This window comes from Equus caballus, chromosome 18, assembly GCF_041296265.1.
Source record: "Equus caballus isolate H_3958 breed thoroughbred chromosome 18, TB-T2T, whole genome shotgun sequence".
NCBI lineage: Eukaryota > Metazoa > Chordata > Mammalia > Perissodactyla > Equidae > Equus > Equus caballus.
In genome coordinates this window covers 41746124-41772265 of record NC_091701.1, presented here as the reverse complement: position 1 = coordinate 41772265, position 26142 = coordinate 41746124, and the positions used below count along the sequence as shown (strand labels likewise).

Genomic DNA, 26142 nt, shown 5'->3' with positions numbered 1-26142 from the left:
GAAGATTGGCAGCGGAGGTTAGCTCAGGGCAAATCTTCCTCACCAAAAAAAATGCTATCAATGTCACATTTCATAGGAACTTGAATTTAATAATTAGGTTGCGGGAGGGATGGGCACAGAGAAGTGAAATAATACAAATAGGACATTTAGGATATAAACAGTGTTTGGGGTGCCTTTTAGAGTACTGTTTGAGGACTTTGGGATTGTTGTCCAGCAGACCTGGGTTTAAATTCCAGCCCTGCCACCTACTAAATAGATGCCCTTGGCACATTACTTAATCTCTCTTGAGACTCAGTTTCCTAATCTGCAAAATGGGAACAATAATGTATCTGCCTCATTGGATTAAGTAAAATAATGCATGTAAAGCCCTTGGCACAGTGTCTGGCACATACTAATCATGCAGTACATGGCAGTAATGATTACTCATACTATTAAAATTTGCAGAATGGATATTCTAAATATTTTAGAGTAAACAGCTTTATTATGTTGCAATTTTCTCCTCTGAACATGTGTCCAATCTTTATCAGGATTTAAATGTTTAATTTCAACAAGTTCTAAAAACTTAATCTTTGATCTAAAATTTTCTGCACCCGAAAATAAGAAATTGACAACCTAGAATAATTCAGTGCTTCTCTCTTTCAGGTATCTTTCTCTGTCTTCAGATAGTGCTGAGAAATAGTTGATAATAGGATAGTATTTGAATTTGAACTTATTCTGTGCAAGATTCACCAGAGGCTGGTTGTCCTCCTCAGGGTACATTCAGGAGCCCCCTTCTCCCGCCTGGGATCAGGGTGCTAGGAGATTTCTTCCCTGTCAGGCAGGCTAGAGGGCAAGTGGAGAGGGACAGGCTCCCCACCTACTTCCTGGAGTGGGAACATATTACTGTAATAAATACGGAGGCCTGTCAACGATATATTAAATCAGCTATGTAAATTCTGAGATGTAAATCATGGTTCTACTTCTGCCAAAAGTAAATACATAAATAAAAACCTATTACTTTCATGTCCAAATAATCTCCAAATAAATCATAGCTCCAGGTGTTTCTTTGAATCATACAAGTCCACGCCCGGCACTGCACTTTGCAGCCCAGAGAAAAGCAGAGGTTGGAGCTGATGCGGATGCAGACCTGGAATGCAGTCTTTCCAGTGGCTGATTTGCTTCGTGTTGGTAAATCCCACTGCGAGGCGGGGGTGGACCTGATCCACAGCTCCTTTCAGACCTCTCCACGTCTTATCCCAGCAGACCCTATTCATCCCCAATAGCTGCGCTGAACCTGCCAGGTCCTACTGTGAATGACAGTGTGGTTTGTGGCAAGGACAGGTTCTCGGACATTAATCAAAGATGATTTGGGAAAAAATTCAGTCTTGCTAGCTTCGTCCACATCTAAAAGTTCTTTGTGTAAATCAGAGGCTTGAGGCAGGGAGGCCAATGTATGTGTTACTTACCCGCACCTCTCTTCTTAACTGAAGTGAGAAAGAGGGGATGCCTGGCTAATTTCAGGTAGCAACTTGCAGTCGTATCGAGTGACTTTGGAGAAGGAACACAGGTCTTTGTGTGGCATAGCTGGCGGCCTGAGGTCTTAGTTTTACATCTAGAAAACAGGGTCTTTATACCTTAGAGAAGAACTAGGGATGCAAACAAAGGATATGAGTTCAATGCCATATTAAGGGCATAGTCAAATAGATTTGATAGGATATGACCTCAGGCAGGTTTTATATTGGATTTAAGCAGTACTGATGTTCCCAGTTCAAGTTCAGCCTTCATTTAAACACTGACTATTGTTAACCTTTCTGATACTTTCCTTCTGGAAGAGAATCTCTTGAGATAAAGTGGTGTTTGGACTTTATGATCTTAGCAAGGACTCTGGGCAGTGAGAAGAAGAATCTGCATAAAATAGGACATGAAGAAATGGCTGCTTGTCTAGATTAATAAGGATCCCTGTGCGTTGGGATACTGTGAGATTAGGATGGTCATGGCAGGGCCCGCCCGGTGGCGCAGCAGTTAAGTTTCTCACATTCCGCTTTGGTGGCCCAGGGTTCGCTGGTTCGGATCCTGGGTGCAGACATGGCACCGCTTGGCAAGCCATGCTGTGGTAGGCATCCCACATATAAAATAGAGGAAGATGGGCATGGATGTTAGCTCAGGGCTAATCTTCCTGAAAACAAAGAAAGAAAAGAAAGGATGGTCATGGCAGAAACTAGGTGCAGAGCCAGATGTCTATTATGGATGGTTGAGATTCCTGACAGGGTAAGCAAGGTTACCTTTATTGCAAGGGGTCTGCTTTTTGAACATTCCAAAGTGGAATTTAATTGTGTCTTACATATGCCTAATTTTCTTATTTGTGGTAGTAAGAATCTGTAAGATTTGAAATTTTTCTTTGATGTTTAGTGACTATTTAATTTTATGTTTTTAAGCTGTTACTCAATATAAGTGGTGTCCTTGGGTTAGTATATTTATTATTTAGAAGATTTGAGGTGAAAAAATCCTGTCTTGGTGCAAAACTGCTGAGCATTTGCTGTGAGGGCATTTTTGGGGTGTGCTCGCTTCCATCTCAAACTGAACCATTTGACTTCCTCAAAAGTCACGTGTGTGGCATAGGGACAGAGAACTGTGGCTTCTTTGGATTGGTTAACAGAGAATTATCAGGTGTGAGTACGTTTTCAGACGTTCTTACTAGGTGGCTACTGACTGTGAAACCACACTGAGCCCTCAGTTGCAGGCTTCACAAAAGTTACGTTGGTTGCTGCGAGGCCGGAGGTTTCCAACTTCTACACCATTCTCACAGGGGTTAAATTTCACAAGGTTAGCCAGAGGGAAAGGCAGCATGCCGTGAATCTTATCCAGATGTCTCAGTGAGGCTGTGTGTCTGTCTTAGAACTAAGAGGTCTTCCTTATTTGAGCATCTTGATAGAATGCCTACTTTCTCACACTTGAAGAGTAATCTTTTTTTCCCCCAAGAATCATCTTAATAAAATTATCAGCAACTTTCAGTCAAATGTTCTTCAAAATTTGAAGACCTTTTCAAAAGTCTAGTGCTTTCTAAATTATTGAATATTAAAATGATATTATCACATAACTTCATGCAAGTTAATTTGGAGTCTCAGTAAATGTGTTCCTTAAAATGTGTGACTGAATTAATCTTACATAAATTTAGTCATATTTAAGGTGCATATAGAGAAGATGCTACTGAATAAAAAATCCTATTATTAATTCCATGTTGAAGGAGAGGGCTTTTTTTGGTAGTATGAACAGATCTTTTTTAAGGTGTAAATTTTGTATGTATTATAGTAGCTTAAGATAATCTGTGTTTCTATCTTGGTAACTTCGTTTCATTTTGGAAATCATACAGCCTCTGAATACCATCCATCTAGCATCTTAACGCTCCCCGTCTTGGTTTTCCAGCAGTCTCTGGTCCCAGCGCACCCCATGGCCCCTCCCAGCCCCAGCACCACCAGCAGTAATAACAACAGTAGCAGCAGTAGCAACTCAGGATGGGATCAGCTAAGCAAAACGAACCTCTATATCCGAGGACTGCCTCCCAACACCACAGACCAGGACCTGGTGAAGCTCTGTCAACCGTAAGTGGCAGTTCTTGTCTTTAGCTGCTAAATATTTCCTTGTTTGTATTATGGAGTGATACAAATTGTGTTACAAGAGAGGTTTAGTACCTGACAAATCTCTGGACCCTCATTATCGACCCATGGCAGGGTCTCCAAGTTTTAAGTCCTTGGACACTTATTCAGTCAGTATTAACATCAACAGAATGCCTGTATAACAAAATTAATTGGAGCATTTTTTCAATAGAATGTGACTTTTGTTGGCACGTGAGAAATAAAATATGAATTATTTTAAAACGTATGGCTAGATCCTTTGAGGAGTGCTCATTTTTTGTGGAAGCATCTCTGGGGGCCATTCTGTCCCATAATAAGAGGAACTTTAGTTGTCGTTATTTGTCAGAAAGGTAGTTACTATCTAACCTTATCCTAAAAGTGTAAAACTGAATTCCAGCCGGACAGTGGTAGTCTGTCTTTGCTCACACCTGTAGCTTTGTGGTCTGGGTTGCTCACCCTCATCTCTTTGGGAATTCTTATTCCCCAAATCTTATTCCTGTTCACACTTCCACCCTTTCTGAGTCTTGTGAAGAAATACGCAAGTGTGCATAAAGTTCCACAGTAAATTTGCATTATGTGCTAAGGTTGTTGATGAATAGAATATAACTATGCTACTTTGCTGCAATTATATTACCTCGCTAAGTAAGAAAGCACTAATTTAAACTAAGGGGCCAGAAGCACTGTGCAGTGCAAGGATCACTGTGTAATAACTAAAAGTCTCTAATCAAGATTGAGCTAGAAAAGCTTACACTTAGAACAGCATCCTTTTTTTCTTTTTCTTTTCTCTTTTTTTTGAGGAAGATTAGCCCTGAGCTAACACCTGCTGCCAATCCTCCTCTTTTTGCTGAGGAAGATTGGCCCTGAGCTAACATCCATGCCCATCTTCCTTCACTTTATACGTGGGACGCCTTCCACAGCATGGCTGGACAAGCACTGAGTAGGTCCGCACTCAGGATCCGAACCAGTGAACCCCAGCCGCCCGAAGCGGAACATGCGCACTTAACCGCTGCACCACCGGGCTGGCCCAGAACAGCATCTTTTATTTATCCAAAGACAATAATGGCCCCTTACAAAAGGAATTTTACCTAACTGTAGAAGATATCCGTTAGAGGATGTTTCCTACTCCCTGAAAAATATTCCCATTTCTAAACTGCTGATTAATAGCATCTCCTTTCTGATGTCTTGGTGAAGATACAGATTCATTTCTTCTTATTTTAAGGAAAAAAATTTTTTTAACTAACTTGGGCAGTATTTCCAAACTGGAATTAAAAGTAACATCTGGCCTTCCATAAGGAAGTGGTGGTGCTTTTGTTTTGTTTTTAGAGAGGTGAGCCGGACAGTGGGTGGTGGTTCTTTAGGATCTTAGGATCTGGAAAGCTTTCTGAAGGCCGTCACTCTTAGCCCCTCCCTGTGCCTTTCCCTTTAGCCTTTAGCCTTTAGCATCCTTTCGATCAGCCCACATGGACGCTGACTGCTTTTGCTTCCAGGGCAGTGAAATAATGTCCTGTGCTAGGGACTCCTCTCAAAGCAAGTCCGGCTCTTTGCGTTTGTCATGCCTGGCCAGAGTTAGAGGGAACTTGGCCAGGCGCGCCCTGCCCTATTGCAGCTGTTCAAGGCCACAAATGGGCCTCTTGCTATCTTGTCTGTTGCTGGCCTTTACTGGCGTCTTCTTATGCTTTTGCAGCGTAATTACAGGTAGATGGAGCGCCACGGAGTCTAAGGAGCTAAAAATATAACTTTGTAGGAAACAAAAGAATGAAGCTAACTCTCAAATCCTTGAGGTATAAGAGCAGGGGAAAGGATTTCACAAATTGTCCTTCAGCTGGTTTTGAATCATGTAAGGTGAGTTTTAACATCAAGGAGATAGAGTTAAATAACCATAAAAGCGTAATGCCATGTTTTATATACAGTGAGTATGTATTTGAAAAATTAAGCCACCAGTTTTTTTATCGAATCAAATCATATTCCAAATGTAGAAGAGCATTTTATCATTTTTCCCAGAAAATTCATTTCTTTTTTGTTGTGTTCCATTTGATATATGTGGATTTTCTTAATGTGTAAACATCACTCTCTTTGCTATTATCAATAGCAGCAATAACCAATGCCAGTCTCACTCTTTCCTATCATTTATAAAACTCTAGGTTTGATATTTAGCTCTGATGGTAGTTTTCTTGACGTGTAGTATACACAGGCAAGACATACAGTGGAGGACTCTATTATATAATACAGTGGAGTAATAGAGGACTCTGTCAATATCTACTGAACGCTTCATTCCCTTTAACACAGAGCATCTAATAAGTACCAGGTTTGACTTAGAGACAATTTTGTGTCTTAGAATGTAGAGAGAGCCAAAAAAGGACATTCCTGTTCTGGACTTAATTGTTTCCAATAAAAAATAGGTACTTGGTGACATGAAAGTGACAAGAAACTTATGGATAAGTAACTCCTCCTAGAGCTTAAAAAACCCAGTGGACATAATTAGAGATTTTTTTAGAAAAGTGAGTAACAGAAGCTTTGCAGAAAGATGGGTGTAAATTCATAGCTCTAAAAAAACATGCTTTAGAAATAAAAATTTGGCACTATAATTACAAATTGACCTGATAGGGATGGATTGTAGGAGGGGCAACAATGGAAAAAAATAATTTGGGTCTCTAGGGGCTTGGGTTATCTAATAGAAAGATGAGGAAAGATACCTAAGAGTGTTTCTAATAGTAACTCAGTTCCATACAAACAATGCAGCAAGGCTAAAGGCAAGAATGGCGTGAGGGTTGTGAAAACTCAAGAGGAAAACAAAAAATATTTTTAAAAAGCCGTGCTTGGAGCAGAATATACAGATGCTATAGTGTCAGAAGAAATGACAGTGAAAAAGCAGATGCTCTGATGACACAGCGCAGGAGATGACAGTTAACAAGAGGTGACAGTGAAGAGGCAGCTTCACCCCAACTCAAAGAGAGACTCATGACACTGGAAAGTGTAGATCAACATGGTTAAGTTAAGAGGAAGGGGCCCACCTGGAGGACCGTCAGTTTAGGCTGCTGAAGGAGATAGCATCGAGGACCAGGCAGGGATGTGACTGTGGTCATGGTGCTATGGTGGTATGGATTGAAAGTAGGTAATTTTTCTGGGAGTATTTAATGAAAGAAACTGACCGGCTCTAGTTTATTTCTAATTTGTGAAATATATATATGAGAGATCTTGTCGGGACCTCATGACTACTTGCGGCTGCTGCAACTTTGCTCCCTATTTCTAAAGAGTTATCTACTCAGAAAGAGTACATCAGTACAGTTAACCAGCAAGTTTAGGAAATGGAATGGTCTGGCTAACAGAAAGGATTACTCTATTACCCCTTGACCTTCAGACATTCTTAATTCTCTCCCTTCTCTAAAATCAAGCCAAACACACACTTTCCTTGACTGTGTTACCATTTTATTTCTCTCATTCGAACTCTTCAGGTGAATTTTCTAGACAAATGAGTTGAGGTCTCTTGTTGCTTCCATTGTCTTGGCACCTTAACCCTTTATTTTGCCTTCAAGTTCTCAACTGAGACTGCACGAGCATCTTCCATCTGCCTTATTTTCTCTGGCTTTTTTTCGCTATTGACCACCTCTCCTCCTCCACTGTTGGCTCTTTTGATTCCAGTTTTCTTGGCTCATTCCTCTGTAGCCCCATCCTCTCATAGGATTATTCTCCACTGTTTCCAATTTTGTATAGATTTTTCCATGTGAATATTTTATTAGCTCCTCAAATTCAATATTATCTCTTTCCTCTCCAAACTGTCACTTTGCCAAATTTACTCTCCTCAACTTGGAGCTTTGGAGCAGTCGTTGACTATTTCCCGTCCTCCTCTTAGTCACCAAATCCTGTAGCTTCTTTAGGCTCTCTTCTTCCTTCTCACTGCCAGAAGAGTTGGGTGGTTCCTCCCTCCCTTCCTACAGTGTGACAAGCGAGAACCATTTGTCCTGCCGCTGCCTCACCTCAGGTGCCTCCTTTCTTGCTTCTTCCAGGCCAAGGCCAAGCTCACCCTGCCTCCTTCATGCTTGGACCACTCTGAACTCTCCTTGCTTCTTTTTATGTGTCACCACCACACAATCAGCGTCTTATTTCCATACAGTTCTGTTCTTCAGGTGTCTTATATTATCTAGCAGCGTGTCCATGACACTATGTGATGCTGACAGTGTATCATCTTCACAGATTCCTCACCTACATTATAAAATCACGGCGCTCACTGTGGCAAGTTTTTGGTACCCTAGAGTTACCCACCACAGTGCTAGGCAAGGACCTAATTCTCAGTAAGTAGCCTGTAAATTGGGTCAAATATGCTTATATCATGAGGTTTGATTAGGATTAAGTCAAGTAATCTAAGGAAAGGAACTGCTCTGCTGCCTAGAACACAGTTGTTATTGAGTGGATATTTATCTCCCCTGTGCCTGAGCCTTTGCTCCTCAAAATCCTAACTACCAGAATAAACTTATCTGTAATCCTACATTTAAAACTAAGGAGGAAAATAAAAAAATACCAGATTCTGATCTTGAAAGCTGAGAAAGCCAGGGAAGTAGGTTATGTTAACATAATCACCAGCCTCCTCCTTGAGGCTTTTTTTTTCTTGGCACTTGCAGAAGACTAGTTTCAGCCTCATGTGACCCACCCCTGATTTATTTCTTGTCATAATAATGACTGTTGCATGTAAAATCTTCCATTGTGTCCGAACTATCTTTACTAAAGATTTAAAAGACAACATTTGTGTGCAAGGTTTGGTTCATAGCTCTTCCTGGTCTATAGTGGGAGCAATGTGTGAGTTTCTGTTGGCCAGGGCTAGTTAACTTAGAGATTATGTGGTGTTGAAATCACATGAAAAGATCTAGATAACTCAGTGCATCAAGAACTTATGTTAAAGGAAAATTCATCTATTGATATTAGAACAAAATGAGATATTTCCACTCCTCCCACTTTCTACAGCTTTTTTCTCAATCCCAAACCAATCCTTTGTCAACGAATGTTTTTTTCTTTTCATTCAACAGATATCTAATTCATTTCAAAGTGCAATAAAACATGATTTTTATAATATAAATGTGAAATTAAATCCAGCTTACAGTATGGTAGCCTATTACTAATTAAAAGGGAATATGTTTGAAGTATAATCCATGTCCCTGGTTGTAATAGCCAATATATTTTCATTTCCTATCCCTTTGCTTTCTGTTCTTTGCAAGTTTTCCTTAGTCTTTTGAATACAATGCAAATACGTATCGAAAAGACAAGGCAGAAAAGCAGGACAGGTCAACAGAAGGAGACATACAAAACCATCCCTAATTTAAGACAGAATGAAGTGAATGTTAGAATTGGCAGAGTGTCCTGTGAGAAGTCGGAGGAAGGCTTCGTTATCCTTGGTTCCCCGGGGAGCAGGATAGCTTTCAAGGAGGAGATGACATGCCAACCTTAAAGGACAAGGACGATTTCTTGTGGGATGGAAATTATGGTGTCCTCCAGGCGTCAGAAAGAGCCCAGGAGGTGTGCGAGTGCTTGAATGTTTAAGAAAGCACGAAGAACACTTCTTGGTGCATAGCTGTCAATCAGCAGTTGTTGGTTAGCCGGGGCTGCTGCTGCCCAGAGTGGAAAGTGTGGGTGGAGAAGAAAATGAGGCTGGAGGTGCAGGTTGGGGATATATGGTTAGCACCTTGACAAATAAGCTAAAATGTTTGAGTTTATTCTTTAGTTACAGAGGAGGAGTTAGCTCTTGGAGTCGGAGAGAAGCATAACTCAATGTTATGTTTGTTTTTCTCTCTCAGAGTGGTAATTCTGATGAAAGTAGAAAGGTTGGCTTGGAGAAGGAGAGAGATTGTCACAGGCGAGAGAGGATGCGACCTTGGCCCAGGGCAGTGATAGGAAATGGGAAGAGGAGAGGACACTGAGACTGCAGGCAGGTGTCTTGGACATAGGAACATTCAGACTCAAGCATGATTAAAAGTGGCTGTAAAGTTTTAGCTCTGAGTAAAGGGAAAACTTGAGCTGCATTAAACTGAGAGAGAGAATGCAGGAAAGGCACTGATTTTTGCTGGTTCTCTTTCAGATCCTAAACACCAGCCTCTCCCTGTGTTCCCCAGATGTGGCTGTGCTTGGATTCATTTGTACAACCCACAAATGGGGCCCAGTGAACTAAATCCTGTTCTGAAACCGCCAGATTATTTGTTGAACACTGATTTTAAAAGAATATTTTAAGTTGTTCTGACTGTTGTAAAAATGTAGGGCAACTATCAGGAAAGTGGACAACTTGAAATAATTATATTCTTTCTGTATACGTCTCCCTTTATCTCTGTAATTCTAAAATTTCTTAAGCAGTCTATCTGCTGAAAGTTATTTTTCCTCTGCCTTGGAATAAAATAAAATTTTATTCCAAAATGATTAGACTACTGTTAGGGTAAAATTTGAAAGTGAGGGCGTTCTAATAAGATGAATTTAGTTTTTTGTGCTTAATCAACTTTTAGCCTATTATGAAATTACCTTAAATGTTTACTCTGACAGTAACAATGGGCCTGCCAGACTTAGTATTCTAAAACCTCAGGTAAACGTGAAATCCTTTGGAATTTATAGAAACAACGTGAAATGAGAGGATCTTAAATTCAAAACACAACAGTGATCCTGTGATGAAGTAGGAAAAATTTCACCCAAAAGTGATCTGGTTCTCATTTTCAAATTGAAGAGAGTATTTAGAGCCAGATGACCCAAGGTAAGCCTGAACATACCCTGAGTTAGTGCACTTATTTTAGAGAACACACACACACACATTCCACATCACTTCCACAGTGGTGTATTCAGATAGCTGGGTAGACGTGAAAGACATAGACCAGAAATTTTATTGCCTACGTTCAGCATCATTCTAAAGTCAGGCATGTGAGTCTTCCAAACCCAAAGCTCTTGATGTAGAGTTGAATTAGAAGCTGGTATAAGGAGATGGTCTCTCTTTAAGGTATAATTTACCCTTCAAGTGATGTCTCCTAGGCAAGCTGAAGTAGTGTCTTAGTGGTGGTGCTGGTAATAGTGGTTGTGGTGTATTTAACTCACACACACCAACAATGAAAGACTGACAGATCATTTTTTCTTTGGCATCTATTGCATCTCAGATAATTGAGATTTGGACATATTGAACTGTATTCTATTCCAAAGCCAGCCAAATTTTTAGTTTTTTCTAAATTGTGTTTTACAAGTTTACTGAAAACTATATCTAGCAAATTTTTGTTTCTCAGATTCCTTTGAAAAACATGGAAAGAGAAGGAAAAAGAAAAGTTAACAGAAACGTAGAGTAGTGGAAAAATAGTTCTCTCATTAAGTGTGTACCTTTGAAAAAAAATAGGCTTCTTTATTGGCTGACATACTTTTTTCTTAAGCTTCCCAAAAAGTGAAGTTGTGTTAAGATGGTGAGGTTTCCACAGTTAATCATAGAAAATGCAGGCCATTTTTGTTTCTATTACTATTATATAACTTCTTGCCCATATACATATTTTATTTTTGTTATAAATAATAGGATTTCTTTTAAGTTCCAATTTTTTTGTTCTGTAAAGCAGCTAATTTTTATCCTCTCAAGAGTTCTTTCTTCATCTAGAAGATTCTCAATACATCAAGTACTAATAGCAATAGTTTCTGGGATTTGGCTTTTCCTATAATTGCTAGCATAAAAGTATGACACATACTAAATAATTCAATGAGGGCTTAGAACAAGGAACTTGGGCATTTTACTGAAAAGTGTGATCTAAGATGGAAGTTTTCAGACTTTGTCTCATCCTTTTAAAAAGGCATTCCAGTCTATTGAGTCAAAATGTTGAGTCACTAATTATAATTTAACTCTTTCTTCATGGACGGTGTTCCAGTATGGTTCTGTATAGTCAAAGACTATAACATGATGCACTGAAGACAGCAAACTTTTTCTTCTTTGTGATCTTTTTTTCTAAAAATGGAAGTCAAAACAAATTTGAGAGTTTAGGAGAAACAGTGTATTTAACTAAATCTTGCCCCTGTTCATCTCTTGGATAAGCTATATAGAATCATTTTCTTCTTCCTGTTAACGGCTTCATTTTTCTTCTTGATGTGAAAGAATTCTGACACTTTTAAGAAATAGTTTAAATACAGTAGATCTTGGACATACCAAGTTATAGTCTGAAGACTTTTGGAAATCCCAGAATTTCACAAAAATAATTTTAGCATCAAAAAATTCCCCATGAATACCTACTTTCCAGTAGAGCGCCATCTCTTTCTTAGACCTCTCTTTGCTCTTTTTTTACTTTTATGATTACAACTATCACTTGGCTTTTTTTAGGGGGTGGGCAATTTGTTTAAAATAACACAATATTTAATCCCTCCTTGAGAGTTACTGCTACACAATTAGAGCAAAACCTTCTTGAATTATGGACCCTGGGTGATGGGTAATGCTTCTTCACTGGCTACATGGCTTGCTTCCCTCTGCTAAAGAGTGCCCACCATTCGAATACATGCTGCAGCCAAATTAAAAATTACTACGTGTCACAGTCTTTCAGTGTTGTCATGAGTAGTTGAAACTACAAGTTTAATTATTGCCAAATACCTACTAAAGGGATGCATTTGATATTTTGGCAGAATATCTGAGTTCTGTCTATTTTCTAATTTATCCTTAGTGTAAAATCTGCTGGCAAGTACAGATATTTAGAGATTTAGCCAATCCTCCTTATTGTCAGTTGACCTTTTTCTTCAGGATTTCTTTGTGTTATTCCAAGGCATGATTAAGAGCCATTCTCCCCTGTGTTGCCCAAAGAGTGCACAAGCTATTGGCAAACCAGTTTTAATATTAGCCTTAGCAGAAGTTGATTGGGAAGCCAGCTCTGAAGATAATGGCCATAACCACAAAAATTTTTTGGAGAGCATTTCTCCTTCTCTGTGAAAGCAGATGAAATTTACTTTATGTCCATTCCATGTTCCTTTATATGAACCTTAGATTTCTGTAGCAGCAGCTTGGGGGTGTTTAACCATTATATGAAGGTGAATGTAGTGTCATCAGGAATAAAGGCCTCTAAAATCTTTGCTTGGAATTGTGCTCAGTTTGACTTAATAAATTTGTAGAATTTCTTCCTTAAAGAATTTCCTCATTGGGTTGCCATGAATCTTAGAAATTTACAACTTCTCCCTTCATCTTTCCCCATCTTCATTTTATAGTAAATGTATGTGAAAAAAATCCTGTATAATGTGTAAAGACCTGAATAATGCCAGCAGCTAACCTTTGTCAAATGCTTACTCTGTGCCACTAACTATGCCAAGTGTTTTATTAAGGCTAAGAACAACTTGATAGCAGTATTATTATCTCTATTTTAAAGATGAAGTTGAGAGAGATTTGTTTTTCTTACTGCTTAGGATAATACATCTGGTAATGGTGGAGCCAGGACTTGAGGTTGGACAGTCGGCTCTAGAGCCCATACTCCAAAGCCCTGTGCTTTCTACCTCCCCAAATATACTCTGAATGCTGGTTGGTCATCTTCATCCTTCCCTGATCATTGCCCGTGTTCCTCTGTTTTCCACAAGCTACAAAGATTTATTTCTCCAGAACTCTAGAAGAGATATTCAGCCATGATACATTTCACAAGATTTTGTTAGAAAAGTCAGCTTTCCTTAAGTCCAGGTGAATAGTCAACAGAATCAAAAGTTCAAAGTAAAGGCAAGAGGATAGAGGAGGAACTCGTCTTTCCTGGCATCTAACAAAGTAATCCCTTTTAATGTAGCTGGTTATATGAGACGCAGCTCCTGATTAGCTGTCTAGTGTGCAGCTCCCCAAGATTATACAGCACAGAAGAGGTACGTAATTTGTTATTCGCTTGATGCCTGAGGGGGTTAGTGCATATACAAAAAAGAAACATTCTTTTGGGGATCAATGTCTGACAACTCCAAGCAACATTGCTTTAGAAAATAATGGGCATAATGTGGCAGTATATTTTTACTACACTTATAAATCTGATTAAAACATAAGGTGAAGCCACTTTTGAGGAGAAATTAAATAAGTAGAAGTGAGTGGCGATTACCTTTGATTTTGCTAGACTGTGCTTGCTAAAACACATTTTCTGTGCTCAAGGAGGTCCTTGTCTTATATAGAAAATAAACTTTACACATCATGTATAGCAGAATGTAATGTGTCATATGAGAGCTAGAAAGTGCCACAGTGATTACAAAATGGAGAGTGATTGCATATGACTGGGGGCATCAGGAAAAGCTTGGCATTGGAGTGAGTCTTCAGGGCCGAGTGAGCAGCTGAAGCCCAGGTTTGAGGCCCAGACTAGTCTGGCTGCCCGCCTTGTCTGATCTTCATTAGGACTACCTGATCATGGTGGGTTTTAATGCCAGAGGAAGGCTTGTCCTTCACTGGGAAGGTGGGTGACACAGACTGTCTCAGGATCTGTCCTTTATGGAATGTCAGAAACCGGGTGGGTCCAAGGAGGAAGATGATTCAAAGATGAGTGTATGATTTTGATTCTAGGAAACTGGGAGTTTGGTAACATTAACAGACATGCAGATCAGGAGGAAGAGCTTATTTTTATTCTTGCCTGGAAATTCTCATCCACTCTTGGGAAACTTTCCAAATCGAGTGCCTGTTTGCTTCGAGAGTTTGTGTGCTCTTGGTGTGGCTACTAAAGGGAAAGAAATAATACATCCATTCCAGACTGGTGAATCTTCAGTGTGGAAGAGAGACTAGTAATTAAACATGTTTGTCAGCTGGAATACTGTATATTAGAAACTTTCAGTCCGTATAGTCCTTATGGTCAACAATGATAAGATCTATATATTCTTCTAATATGTGATTATTTTCTTAAATTTTTATAGTTGTTTTAGGGGCTTAGACTTTTTTAAAAGTTCCTTTTTGTTTAATAAAGTACTTTGTAACTCCCTTGATAGGATCATTTGGCTTCAGACCGGAGACTTTTGAGAAGAGATTTTTGTAAGCGAGCCATGGGACTGAGTGGGAGGAGAGCAGGATGAGTTTCTCTAAATGGGGTATCTAGAATTAGTGAGGAAGTACACTCATAACACAAACAAACCCGACCAAGTTCATGGCGCTGCCAGGGGACGTGGAGTCTCTCCTCCTGGCCATCTGTATTTACACTCACTGACCTGGCCATACCAGGTTTAAACTTGTCTAAATTGCTTATGGGACGGGGATCACCTGTCTTCCTCATTTTCTCTTTATGCCATAGTATCTTCCTGCCTCTGTTAAGTGTCAAACATTGATGGGGAAAACTGTATAGAAAAAAATGAACATTTTTTGGAGTATCAGCATTTACCTGCATAGTTTTAGATTTCCAGCTTACAGAGGCACTTTCTGATAGCATAAGGACTGTTTCTTTAAAGATGAAACAAAGAGGCAGTTATTTGTGATCCTAGAAACAAATTAGGCTCCTGGCTCATTTGGACAGGAGCACTGATCCTTTCCAAGGGTTTTTCCAAAATGTTTCATCTTCACCCCCAAATCTAAGCCATAAATTATGAAAATATTGTTATTGCCCTTTTATAGGCATAGCTTTTGCTCCAATGCTTAATCTACTTAAATGGCCCTGTGTAGTCTTTCTCCTTTGCTGGCTAGATAACATTTTTTTTCTTAAATTTTCCCTCCTATCCCTTTATTCATTATCTTTTTTGTTTGATACTATACAGTTAGCTGTTAAAAAGCCAAACTCATTTAATTTTGACTCAGATTTTTGAGGTAAAAGAATCTGAGCATTTATTTAATTATAAAATTTATTGCTCTTTTTTCCCCTGCAATCTGAATCACAGATCTTTACATCACTTCTAGTCAGGGGCCTGTTAACAAGGAGCATTCACGAGAATTAAAATGTATGTGCCCAGGCACTTCAGTAGATTCTGAGTCAGAAGATTCGGAGAGATACATATGGAGAGAGGCAGGATAACATGTGGTTGTACTACAGAGCACAGGCTCTGGAGCCTTCCACCTGGCTTTGCCACTTGCTTGGACAAATTTCTCAACCTCTCTTTGCCCCAGTTTCCTCACCTGCAAAATCAGAATAATAATAGTACCTACAACACAGAGTTCTTGTGGTACTAAGTGGATTACTACATGTAGAGTGCTCAGAACATTTCCTGGCATGTGTTAATGTTACTACGATCATTATGTATTTTTTAAAGCTCTCTGGAGGTTCTAATGTTCAATCCCAATTAAGAGCTTCTGATTTAGTCCCTTCATGTTATAACTGAGAAAGCTGAGGCTCAGAGAAGGTTAAGGGACCTTGAAGTCAAAATTGGCAGGTGGCCGGCCCAGGAATAGATCTCATTGTCTCCTGAAATGCCTCTTGATTTGCCTCCTTACTCTTCATGAGTGAATGTAAACTCTGCCTTCATCCCTGTCCTTAATCACGAGTATGAAATATCTATGCTTCAACTTCTTGCCAAAGAACTTAACTTTGTCCCCTCCACTGCCAGCTCTTGTCAAAAGCTGTTGGAAGAAATCAGATTTATGAAGAATTGCCTGAAGGCTTTGTAGCTTCTTTGTTCATCACGGGAGCTGCCCAGCCTTATCAGGCACACATAGAAGAGGATGATGTTTGTATTAGATTATGTTGGTATTAGACTAGGTTAGATTGGTGCATCATCCATTGGCGAGGCTGCTCAGTGCTGGAAGTGACAGGCCCTGCTCAGTGTCCAGGGGTTGATGAGATCAGTATCTCCACATCTACCATAGAACTACCCCAGCAGGGGGATTTTAGAAATTTTTGAGTAGAAAAGCCCTTAGTCAAATGAAATCTTAACACATACCAATAAATCTTACATATACAAATATTTCAAAGTATTTGTTTTAGTGTATGTTTTATAAATAGAAATTTATAACATTTATAAAATTCATCAGGGAGAACAGTGATGAGGCAGTTTTGATGAACTAAAGCTTTTGAGATTGGGACTTCTGGATGATAGTTGCAGAACGGTATCACAACTTAACATATCTGGGTTATTTCTGTGTTCCATTGTAGTTGTACAGTATTAGGAGAAATAGTCAGATACATAAGTAGTTGCAAAGGTAACAATTTTTTAACAGTGTTTTTTATCTTTGTAGTATCTTCTTGAATTAATCTGATCCAGAAGCTGGAAAGAACCAGAAATTTTTTGTTTTGGTGTTGAACCCTTAATAATACAGCTGTTCACATGGCTCGGGATAAATATAAAAGTCAGACCAGGAGCACTTGAAACTTAGTCAGTACCAGTCTTAGTGATGTCACTTTGTCGTGATTCAGTGTGGTAGGCAGCTTATTATTGTACAACTGGCTATTAGATCATGATGAGGGTGTACGCCAACTAGTTGTACCTGCTCTTGGCCTGTCATTTGTTTGAGCATGATGTGTGTGGGGGTCATTTGTACAATTTTATGTGAATGGACATGTGCAGACTTGAACATCAGAATACTACCGTAGAGTTATAACTTTCCTAATCAATGACTCATTTTTAGAATTTAAAATATATTCAAAGAGATAGTAGGTGACACATTTGTCTGGCACCTGCACTTAAAGTGGCTTAATATAAAGGTGATCATCAGTGTGTTAAGATTGGTTGTGCTGGGTATGCTTGCATTTCCTATTTGTTTTTGTATTTAAAGGCTAAGAAATAAAATTCAAGCAGAAAATTGGTGGAATCCTAAAGCACCTCTTCAGCGCCTAGCTTGATAACCACTGTTCAGGGAGTGTGGGTATTATCCCTCGATGCAACAGAGTTGACAGAGAGCCTGTTACGTTAACCACTAGCTATTTGCCCTTGTAGAATTCCACACCAGCACCAGGGGGTACTGGAGCACCAAGTGCTCCTTGCCCAGACATTGCACATAGGGTGTGGCCGTTAGGAAGACCACAGGAGGAACCTCCTTCTGGCCTTAGAGCTGGGACAAATGGAAATTCTCCTGAGCCCCAGACTTGTGTTTACTCTCATGAACACTCAATGTTGTAATTGTTATTTCCTTCTTATTTTGACTACTAGAAAGTTCGGAGCCAAATTTGCATCCACTGTTGGCAGTTCTGAAGGAACTCACTTTCTGGTTCACAAAGCTGCCTAAGAACTCTACTCCTGAGTTTATTTCCCCTTCACCTTGAACTTTGCATCTATTTCTATCTTGTGATGTTGCTTATATTTTTGCCAGCAGTCTCAAACTTTTATGGGAAGGTGTATAAATAAAGCTTTCTCATGCTTTCTGCTTGACGACTCCTTTTAAAATCACCGTAGACGGAACATTGCTTAGTCATCTTCTGTCAGTTGGTGCAGCAATCATTTTTATTAACGTGGCTCTTAGAATACTGATATTTTCGAATATCTAATGACATTTCCATTGGAAAGGAAAATCTAGTCCTTTTTTTCATGGCCCTATAAAGACATAAGTGGGTGCACAATGGTTCCCTGACTGTCAGTAAACATTAAAATTAGCGAATACCCAAAATCATGATTTCCAGCAACTCCTAGCTTGACTGACTTCTTCAATAAAAGGAAGGTTTTTCTAAATGTGCTTTTCTTATACCCATTCTCACTTGGAATTCACTTTGGCTTTGAATTAATTGTCCCTCTTAAAAGGTTTGGAGACAGGAAACATTCAGCAACTTGCCTGGATGTGTGTTTTAGGTGTAGAAGTTTGTTTCACTTGTGTTTTGGTGGCTTAATAAGTCACAATTTAAAGTATTTCGTTCTGTCTCCTAAACCTCTTGTGAGCTATGCATCTGCTTTTTTTTTTTCTATTTTGAAGATTGGCACCTGAGCTAACAACTGTTGCCAATCCTTTTTTTTTTTTTTCCTGCTTTCTCTCCCCAAATCCCCCCAGTATCTAGTTGTATATTTACTTGTGGGTCCTTCTAGTTGTGGCATGGGGGACGCCACCTCAGCGTGGCCTGACAAGTGGTGCCATGTCTGCACCCAGTATCTGACCAATGAAACCCTGGGCCGCTGAAGCAGAGCGCGCAAACTTAACTGCTCGGCCATGGGGCCTGCCCTGCATCTGCTGTATTCTCTATCTGCTATGAGTTCCTGATAAATTCCTTGGTAAATTCCCAGACTTGAGCTTGAAGGAACACTCTTCTCCCGGAAGTGGGTCATCATGCCAGGGTTGTTAGCTTCCTGGCCTCCTCTCCTCTACTTCCCTCTCTTTTTCAATGTCTGTTCTAATCGCACCAGCCTTTACTGGGCTTTCGTAGACAGTAATGATATATCGGTTGTGAGTTTTTCAGGATTGGTTTTATTTCTTTATCAGGTTAATTTATACCCTAATCTTATTATATGGATTTAATGGTATTCTGACTTCTGAAACTGCTAGAACAAGGTTTCCTCTGTGGGTTCCCCTTCTTGCAGGTGTCCAGGAGGAAGAATTTTGATTCCACGCTGAAGAAAAACGAAGGGATGACATTTCATAAATGGTCTCGGACTGCCGCAAGTTAGGCAACCCTTTGTTCTCTGCTCGTATTGCTGTTACTTTCTAAACCTCCCAGCAGCAGAATTTTAGGAATGCTGCAGCCACACCGACACAGTTGCCAGGCTGTGTCACAATCTGAGCCTGTCTTTTCGTGTTATAGATCAATATGAACCATAAAGGTAAACATCTTTGGGCATGTACCTAAAATCTGTGTACCCTGCTCTGCCCCGATCTGCACAAAATGTACAGGTAGGCCAGGTCTCTAAAGACCGGTAAACTCAGTTGTCCCGGCTTACCGACCCCAAATGACTTTTTCTCTTTGCGTATAATTCACAAGTCTTATGATGACTACAAGGCCGTATATTTTTTGTCCCCTCTCCCCATTATTCTTCTGACCTTATCTCCCCTTATTCTCCTCTCCCACTTCAATCCAGCCATTGGAGACTCCTTGGTGTTTCTAAAGCCTGCCACGCCTCTTGCTGCCTTCCAGCCCTGCATTGATTTTTGCTCCTCCACCTGCATGGCTCCTGCCTGGCTCCTCCGGACTTACTCCCTCACCTCCTTCAAGACTTGGCTCAAATGTCGCCTTCTCAGCAAGCGTCCCTGGGCCACCTTAAAAAAATAGTAATCTGCCTCCACTTCACCTTGGTGTTCTTAATATCAATCCCCCTTTCTGTGTGCTATTTAATTATCATAATCCCACCCTCTCACGTAACTGTGTAATTTGCTTATTTTTGCTTATTTCTCATAAGCAAATATCAGTAAATATTTTTGAATGAATGAATAAAACTCTTCTTTATATGGCACAAAGGAAGGCTGAGCTTATGAGCCCTAATCTCTAATTGCAGAGGCGTTGTTTCCGTGGTAGCCAAACTGGGGACCTAGTCCTGAGGTGCATATTTGTGACACACGCACACATTCACACTCACTGAGATGAGCGACTAACATATCAGTGAATTTGTATTACCCAATGCTGGGAAAGGCCATAGTGAAAATGAAGGCTTTAGAATTTGCCACAAGGACAAACTTTTTCCTCCTCCATGATATATATTTTTTGTCTCTCATCATCTCATCTCTCATCATTCTCATCATCTCTCTCATTTTTTCTCGTCTATTTATCATTATCTTTTATGTGTTTCTGTAACACATCAAATAATTTTTATAATAAGGCAGGCTACAAATAAACCTAAAAAAGAAATGTAAATAAATAACCAGCCACTGTAAGCCTGCAGCTCCTGGTTGGTAATATCAGCAAATCGAGCTGAGATCAGGAATAAACAAGTAAGTAGCAACGTACCGCCTCATTTCCTCTTCCCTGGCAGTACTGCTAATAAACAGATGAGAACACTCTTTCCTGCTGGGCCTGGCTGGGCCTCAGAATCCTTCCATACACACCGTAACCACTAGCAACTCATCAGAGTTGGTGTGCAAGATGAGAGCTATTTCAAACTCTTGGCAGATTCCTTCAGGCTCTGTCATCTAAGGAAAGGAGAAGTAAAGGGTTACTTTCTGTCTTTCTGGTGACCTGGAACCTTGCTTGTTTCAGTTGTTTTGGTATTTAATATCCATGCATAAAGCACATTAATAAACCCTGGGTTTGTAGCTCCAAGTAGTCAGTAACTAGGCTGTCTTCCAATTTAGTCAAGAAACAAGTTGTTTTAAGTAATCAAATTTTCTGATTCTAGTTTTACCTTTTATATCTTATATGAATTGTCAATTTTCAAACCAATAGAATGCACTAAGATACATTTTCCTCTTGTGATTCAGGTTACACTCAACACTTGGCATTTCAGCAGCATCATTTGGACCAATTATCATTGAACTGTGCGTGCTGAAGTTATGATAGATTTCTTGTCACTCAGGTGCTTGTTCTCCAGGTCATTTGTTGTGTTGGATCTGTGGGCTGGTTAGACAAGCTCTTCAGGCTCAACCACAGATGAGAAGTCAGGCACTTGAAACAACCGATCATTTGTTAATAGGCCATTTCGCTCCTGCCTCATTTTCCCTTTAGCCTATGTTCCTTACCATTGATTTTTTAACCTTTATTTTATCTTGTAGTGTATGCCTTTCTGTGAGCTACCCTAAGACCTTTCTAGAACAGGACAGGCCATACAAGTACACATATATGTGTATGTATATGTACGTATATTTATATATACACACATGTATGCACACAAGCTTATATGTTTAAATGCATAAAACAGATGGATAAATGTCACTTTTACTTTTGTAAATAAAATAATGGAAATCATCAACTAAGAAACCTTTTCATTCCCCTGGTGAACGGAATATTTTGAATGAGGCATCTTTTGAAATGTCTTATAGGGAACATTTTGAGTGTCAAAATGCACACACCCTTTTTAAAAAAAATAGTCAGTATTGATTTTGAGTAGATTTATATAATGATTTCCTTTCACATTACATTTTAAGTGCAATAGATGACATTCTTTAATTGGATCACAACTAGAGAAACTTATTTAAGGTAACAAAATTAGAGATAATGGGGGGCCGGCCCGGTGGCATAGTAGTTAAGTTCACGCGCTCCACTTCAGTGGTCTGGGGTTGGCAGGTTTGGATCCTGGGCAAGGACCTAGCACTGCTCATGAAGCCATGCTGTAGTGGCATCCCACATAAAACAGAGGAAGATTGGCACAAGATATTAGCTCAGCAACAATCTTCCTCAAGCAAAAAGAGGAAGATTGGCAATGGATATTAGCTCAGGGCCAATCTTCTGCACCAAAAAAAAAAAAAAAAAAAAATTAGAGATGACTGTGCAGGCCATTGTTCTCTTTTAGAATGGTCAAAGCTTGGAAATACTGCCCCTGACCATTGACTATGCAATGGGCAGTGTCTCATTTATTTACTGTTTATTGTAGCCTCCTTTCTCAGCCATGAACTCTAAATTAAGATTGAGATAATGAATGTGAAAGCACTTTGTAAAGTATAAAGCCATCTATTCAAACAGATCCAGGAATCAGAGCTTCTATTGGTATGCTCTTGGGCCAGATTTGAGATATTGCCCATGAAATGCGGTAAAATTCACTAGTTTAGAAATGTTGTGATTCATGTGCTGGTATATGTGAAAGTGCCTTTAAATGATGCTAGAGATCAAAAAAATGTAACTCCCAAAATTATGCATTCCATGGATGAAATTGGTGGACAGACCCTTGAGGTGGCTGCAGGGATAGAGTTTAGGGTTGGTTATTTACGCTGGTACTTGATGCACCTCCAGTGAGGAAATGGGTGAGTCCTGCTTGTATTCACCACCATTCTGCTCCAAATACTCTCCCACTTCTACGGTCTTACTTGGTCTCTTGCATCAAAGAAATCCGTTATTAGAAATCCTCTTATTTCACTGGATATCATATGCATACTGTAAGTGGGGATAAAAAGATTTAAAAATGTGTTTAAATATAAGAAACAGCATGGTGTTAGAACCATTACATGAAAATTTATTGTTCGAGAAGCATATGTTTTTGCAGAGTTGTGTTCACTTTGCTATGCGGTTTGAAATGTCTTGTGAGCAATAAGCTGGGTGTTTCATTGAAACTTTAAACCATTTGGATTATTACAGCTACAGAGGCAAAAAAATGTTTCTCTAGTGTTCTAAGCAATTAATTGCTGGTCCTTAGAAAGAAATCCGTGGTCCCACCTCTGCGTTAATACTAAAAGTGGTGTTATTCCTTTAGTTCAAAGTCATTCATTCTTTCTCTGATATTCGTTTCTTACATGATTTAAGTTAGAGCGCAAAGACTTACTCTGATAATGGTTTTAGACTTTTTCCGTGGGTAATGAGAAAAGGTCTCTTTTTCGTAGTGCTTCTAGAAAAGGAAACAATTTTCTTTTGTAACCAGTCTTGCAAAGTTTGCTATTTAAAAAAAAAAAAAACTTCTGAATAATAATTACATTTAGTTTAAATAGATTAAGGAACTAATCTATTTAAAATAAAAATAAAAAGATTTCTTCGGTGTTTTTCGGAAGCTGGCTTTAAGACGTTGTGGTCAGAGCTCTGTAGTGTTCAGAGGATTTTGTTACTGGACCAAGAGCACCAACTTCTGTTCTTGGTTCTTCCATTGTATTGCATTGCCTTTGAAGTCTTTGAAGTCTGAACTTTTAAGAATGGCTTAAAACAAATGAAAGATTCAGTCAGAGCATTAGTCATTGAGCAAGTTAATGTGTAGCATCTCTTGCTAATTGGCTGTTTTCACGCTAACCCCATTCCTGTGTTGGCTAATATATCTTTAGGAGGAAGAGACAGAATGGAAGCTCAGGCCAGTTTTAATGACATGGCAACTCAGGTCAACTTAGGTTAAATTTGGAAATAGATATAAAGGAGATGTGGATATTTTCTGTAATTTGTCTGTATTTTAAGGATATGTCCTGATTCTTATTTTGATAAACACATTTTCCTTCTTAGGAAAGAGGGTCATCATTCTGAAGGAATGAACAGGCTGGCTCTGGGCCCACATTCAGCACCAGGAGGGCCCACTGGCTGCTGCCCCTTCTGATTGGTTGGTGCCTGTGTCATAGGAGTTAAATATTTTTAGCATCACGTCTGGGCTGGCATATCTGAGTTAAAAAGTACATTCTGATGGTGAATCATATTATAGCGCATCTCTGGTAAAAATTGTGAAGACCCACACCAAAAGAGATCAAGAGCTGAATCTCTGATTAAATGGATTTTTAGACTGGGCAGGCATGAGAGATATTCCATGCTTGAGGAGACCCCAAATACTGGAGAAAGCTTCCTAGATTTGGGGGAAATTTGTTTATCAAATAATTCAGCAAATATTCATTGAGAGTGCCTAGGGGCTGGGAGATGCAAGGTGAGGTTAATAACACAGTCCTTCACTCTGAACAGTCACTGTCTACTTAGGATGCTAATCACGACACCATGCTTGACATAGCGTGGACTGTTAAAGTGATGTCCTTCCTTCTGAAAGTGTTGAACACGGCATTGTGAGGGAAGATGATTCCTCCCACTCACCACCCCCTTCTGGAGTGACAGTCAAAATATTTAACAATTAGGACAGATTCTAACCAGTCTGAATAAGCACTGGCAAACTGATTTATTCCCATTCTGCCTACCCAGGGGGAACTTCCCTAATTTTCTAATGGGATTTAAAGGGATACAATTTACCTGGGCTGTCTTCTTGAAGAATAAGTAAAAAATAAAGCATATGATTTGGAGTCAGTTTAAAAGACCTGATTTCAGGCCCTAGACCTACCAGTTTCTAGTAAGGGTTGCTTACAAGCCAACCCTTAGGAATACATTAAATAATTAAGTTTCCGTTTCTTCACTTTTAATACGGAAATTATGTAATATGGAATGTGAATGCCTAACCCCTACTCCAGGTTCCCTCAGCAGTGGGCACTTTGAGGTCTCCCTACTGATCATTTCTGGTACGAAAATATCTGGTATAGCCCTCTTTTTTCAGCTGCTTGCTGTCTTGTGTTTTTGTCCACTAGTCTGTGGAACCTAAGTGGCCTACAGGTTACTCAACTTAGCATTGTGGGAGGAGAGAGGATTCTATTTTCTGTGTCCTTGTACTGAAGTTATTTTGTAATCTTGGACAGATTTGCCTGAAACTTAGTCTCCCTTTTTGTAAAATAGGGGTAGAATACTAACGTTCTGAGGTTATTTTTGGGAGAGAGCGAGACATGTCCTAGCTGTCATGTAGACCACCTAACCCGTGGACACTCACAGATGGAAGTTTCTGTTAATATGATTATTGTCATCGTATTTTAAGTCAAGGATTAGTGGTGCATCAGCTGTCCAGTCTGGGGAATCATTGTATACTAGGTTCAATTTAATAAACTTTTATTTGAGCATCTGCTGTGTGTCAGGCACTATGCTAAATAATGGGATCCTAAAATGATGCTAAGCCAAACAGGCAAGGACCCCTGGAGCCTACTGCCCCTGACACTTACTCACCTGTATTATACCAAGTTTTCTTTTCTGTCCTCTCTAGTCTAGTGTCTGGACTGAGTGCTAGCGCACAGTAGGCGCTCAGTACATAGTTCTGAAATGTCATAGTTGTCGCATTTTTTGCCATTCCCATATGCTTGCTTCTTGAAAATGAAAGCCTGACCTCTTCCTTCTGAATAGCTTATGTTTGCGTTTTCATGGGACACATCAGTATTTCCATATATTGTTACAGTCATAAATTCAAATGCTCAGCAAGGCAGGCAGAACATCATAGATATGGAAAGGAATGTAAAAATGTATCTGCCCATGTTCTTTGTTTGAGGGAGGCCACATTGCAAGTATCTCAGAAAGGTAAGTGTTTGCTGTTCAGTTAAACTTTCTGGAGGGATGAGCTGTTGCCTCTTCCTTACACCTGCTGCCCCGCCCCAGGATCGTTGCTGACAGGTTACCTATTTTACCCACTTTGCTGGCTGTCGTGAGGACTATGCGAGATAATTAGTAATTAAGATACCAGAAATAGGTCCATTTTTATTGATTTCATGTTGACTTTTTAAAAATGTTAACTTTCAGGTTAAAAAAAGAAAATGTCCATTCAAATGGTAACAGCTTATTTTCCTTAATTCCAAATTGTTCAGAGCATTTGGCCAACAAAGGGTAGGATAGGAAATAAATAAATAGTTTTAAAACATATGTTGGCAATTCCTACAGTATTGTTTTAAAGGTCAGTCTAATTTCAATCAGGAAATCCAGTTACTTGTAGTTCATGTCCTCGAACTTTGAACAGTATGCCATATAAAGAATTTGCCAAATTAATAGCACATGTGAAAATTAGAATAGATACACTGTAGTCTCGCCTTCAGGATGAATTTTGTTAAAGTTCTAGACAGGGGTTTAGTTGTAATAATTCTCCTAATGTCAAAGCAAAAACTATAAAATAGTGTTTTACAATCACAGATGCCTCACAAGAAGCCATTCTTTATCATCCTTACTCCTGTTTTCTCTGGTTGGTAATTAAATGTTACTCCAGGTGACTCACAGCAGAGATCAGAACTTCCTATAAGGGCAATAATGCACGTTAATAACTGTGTGGTAGCCAGTAACACAACCCTTAATTAGAACCAGTAATGCGATAGCTTTAGTAACGAAACAGGAGGCCCTGTTGAACTTGTTGCGTTTCCTTGTGCAGACCTAGGACAGAGCCACTGCTGTGA

The 26142-nt window shown here is 39.5% G+C and overlaps 1 protein-coding gene across 20 annotated transcripts in view; it reads left to right on the top strand.

Moving 5' to 3' along the window:
• Nucleotides 1-26142, top strand: part of RBMS1 (RNA binding motif single stranded interacting protein 1) — a 207202-nt gene that overhangs the window by 111957 nt on the left and 69103 nt on the right. For 12 of the 20 annotated variants that reach the window (XM_023623002.2, XM_070241150.1, XM_023623000.2 and 9 more), the window contains one exon: nucleotides 3403-3578. In XM_023623002.2, coding sequence (XP_023478770.1) covers nucleotides 3403-3578 — 176 coding nt within the window. The remainder of the gene's footprint in view (nucleotides 1-3402; nucleotides 3579-26142) is intronic. The other 8 variants (XM_070241155.1, XM_070241158.1, XM_070241151.1 and 5 more) reach the window with 1 other exon arrangement.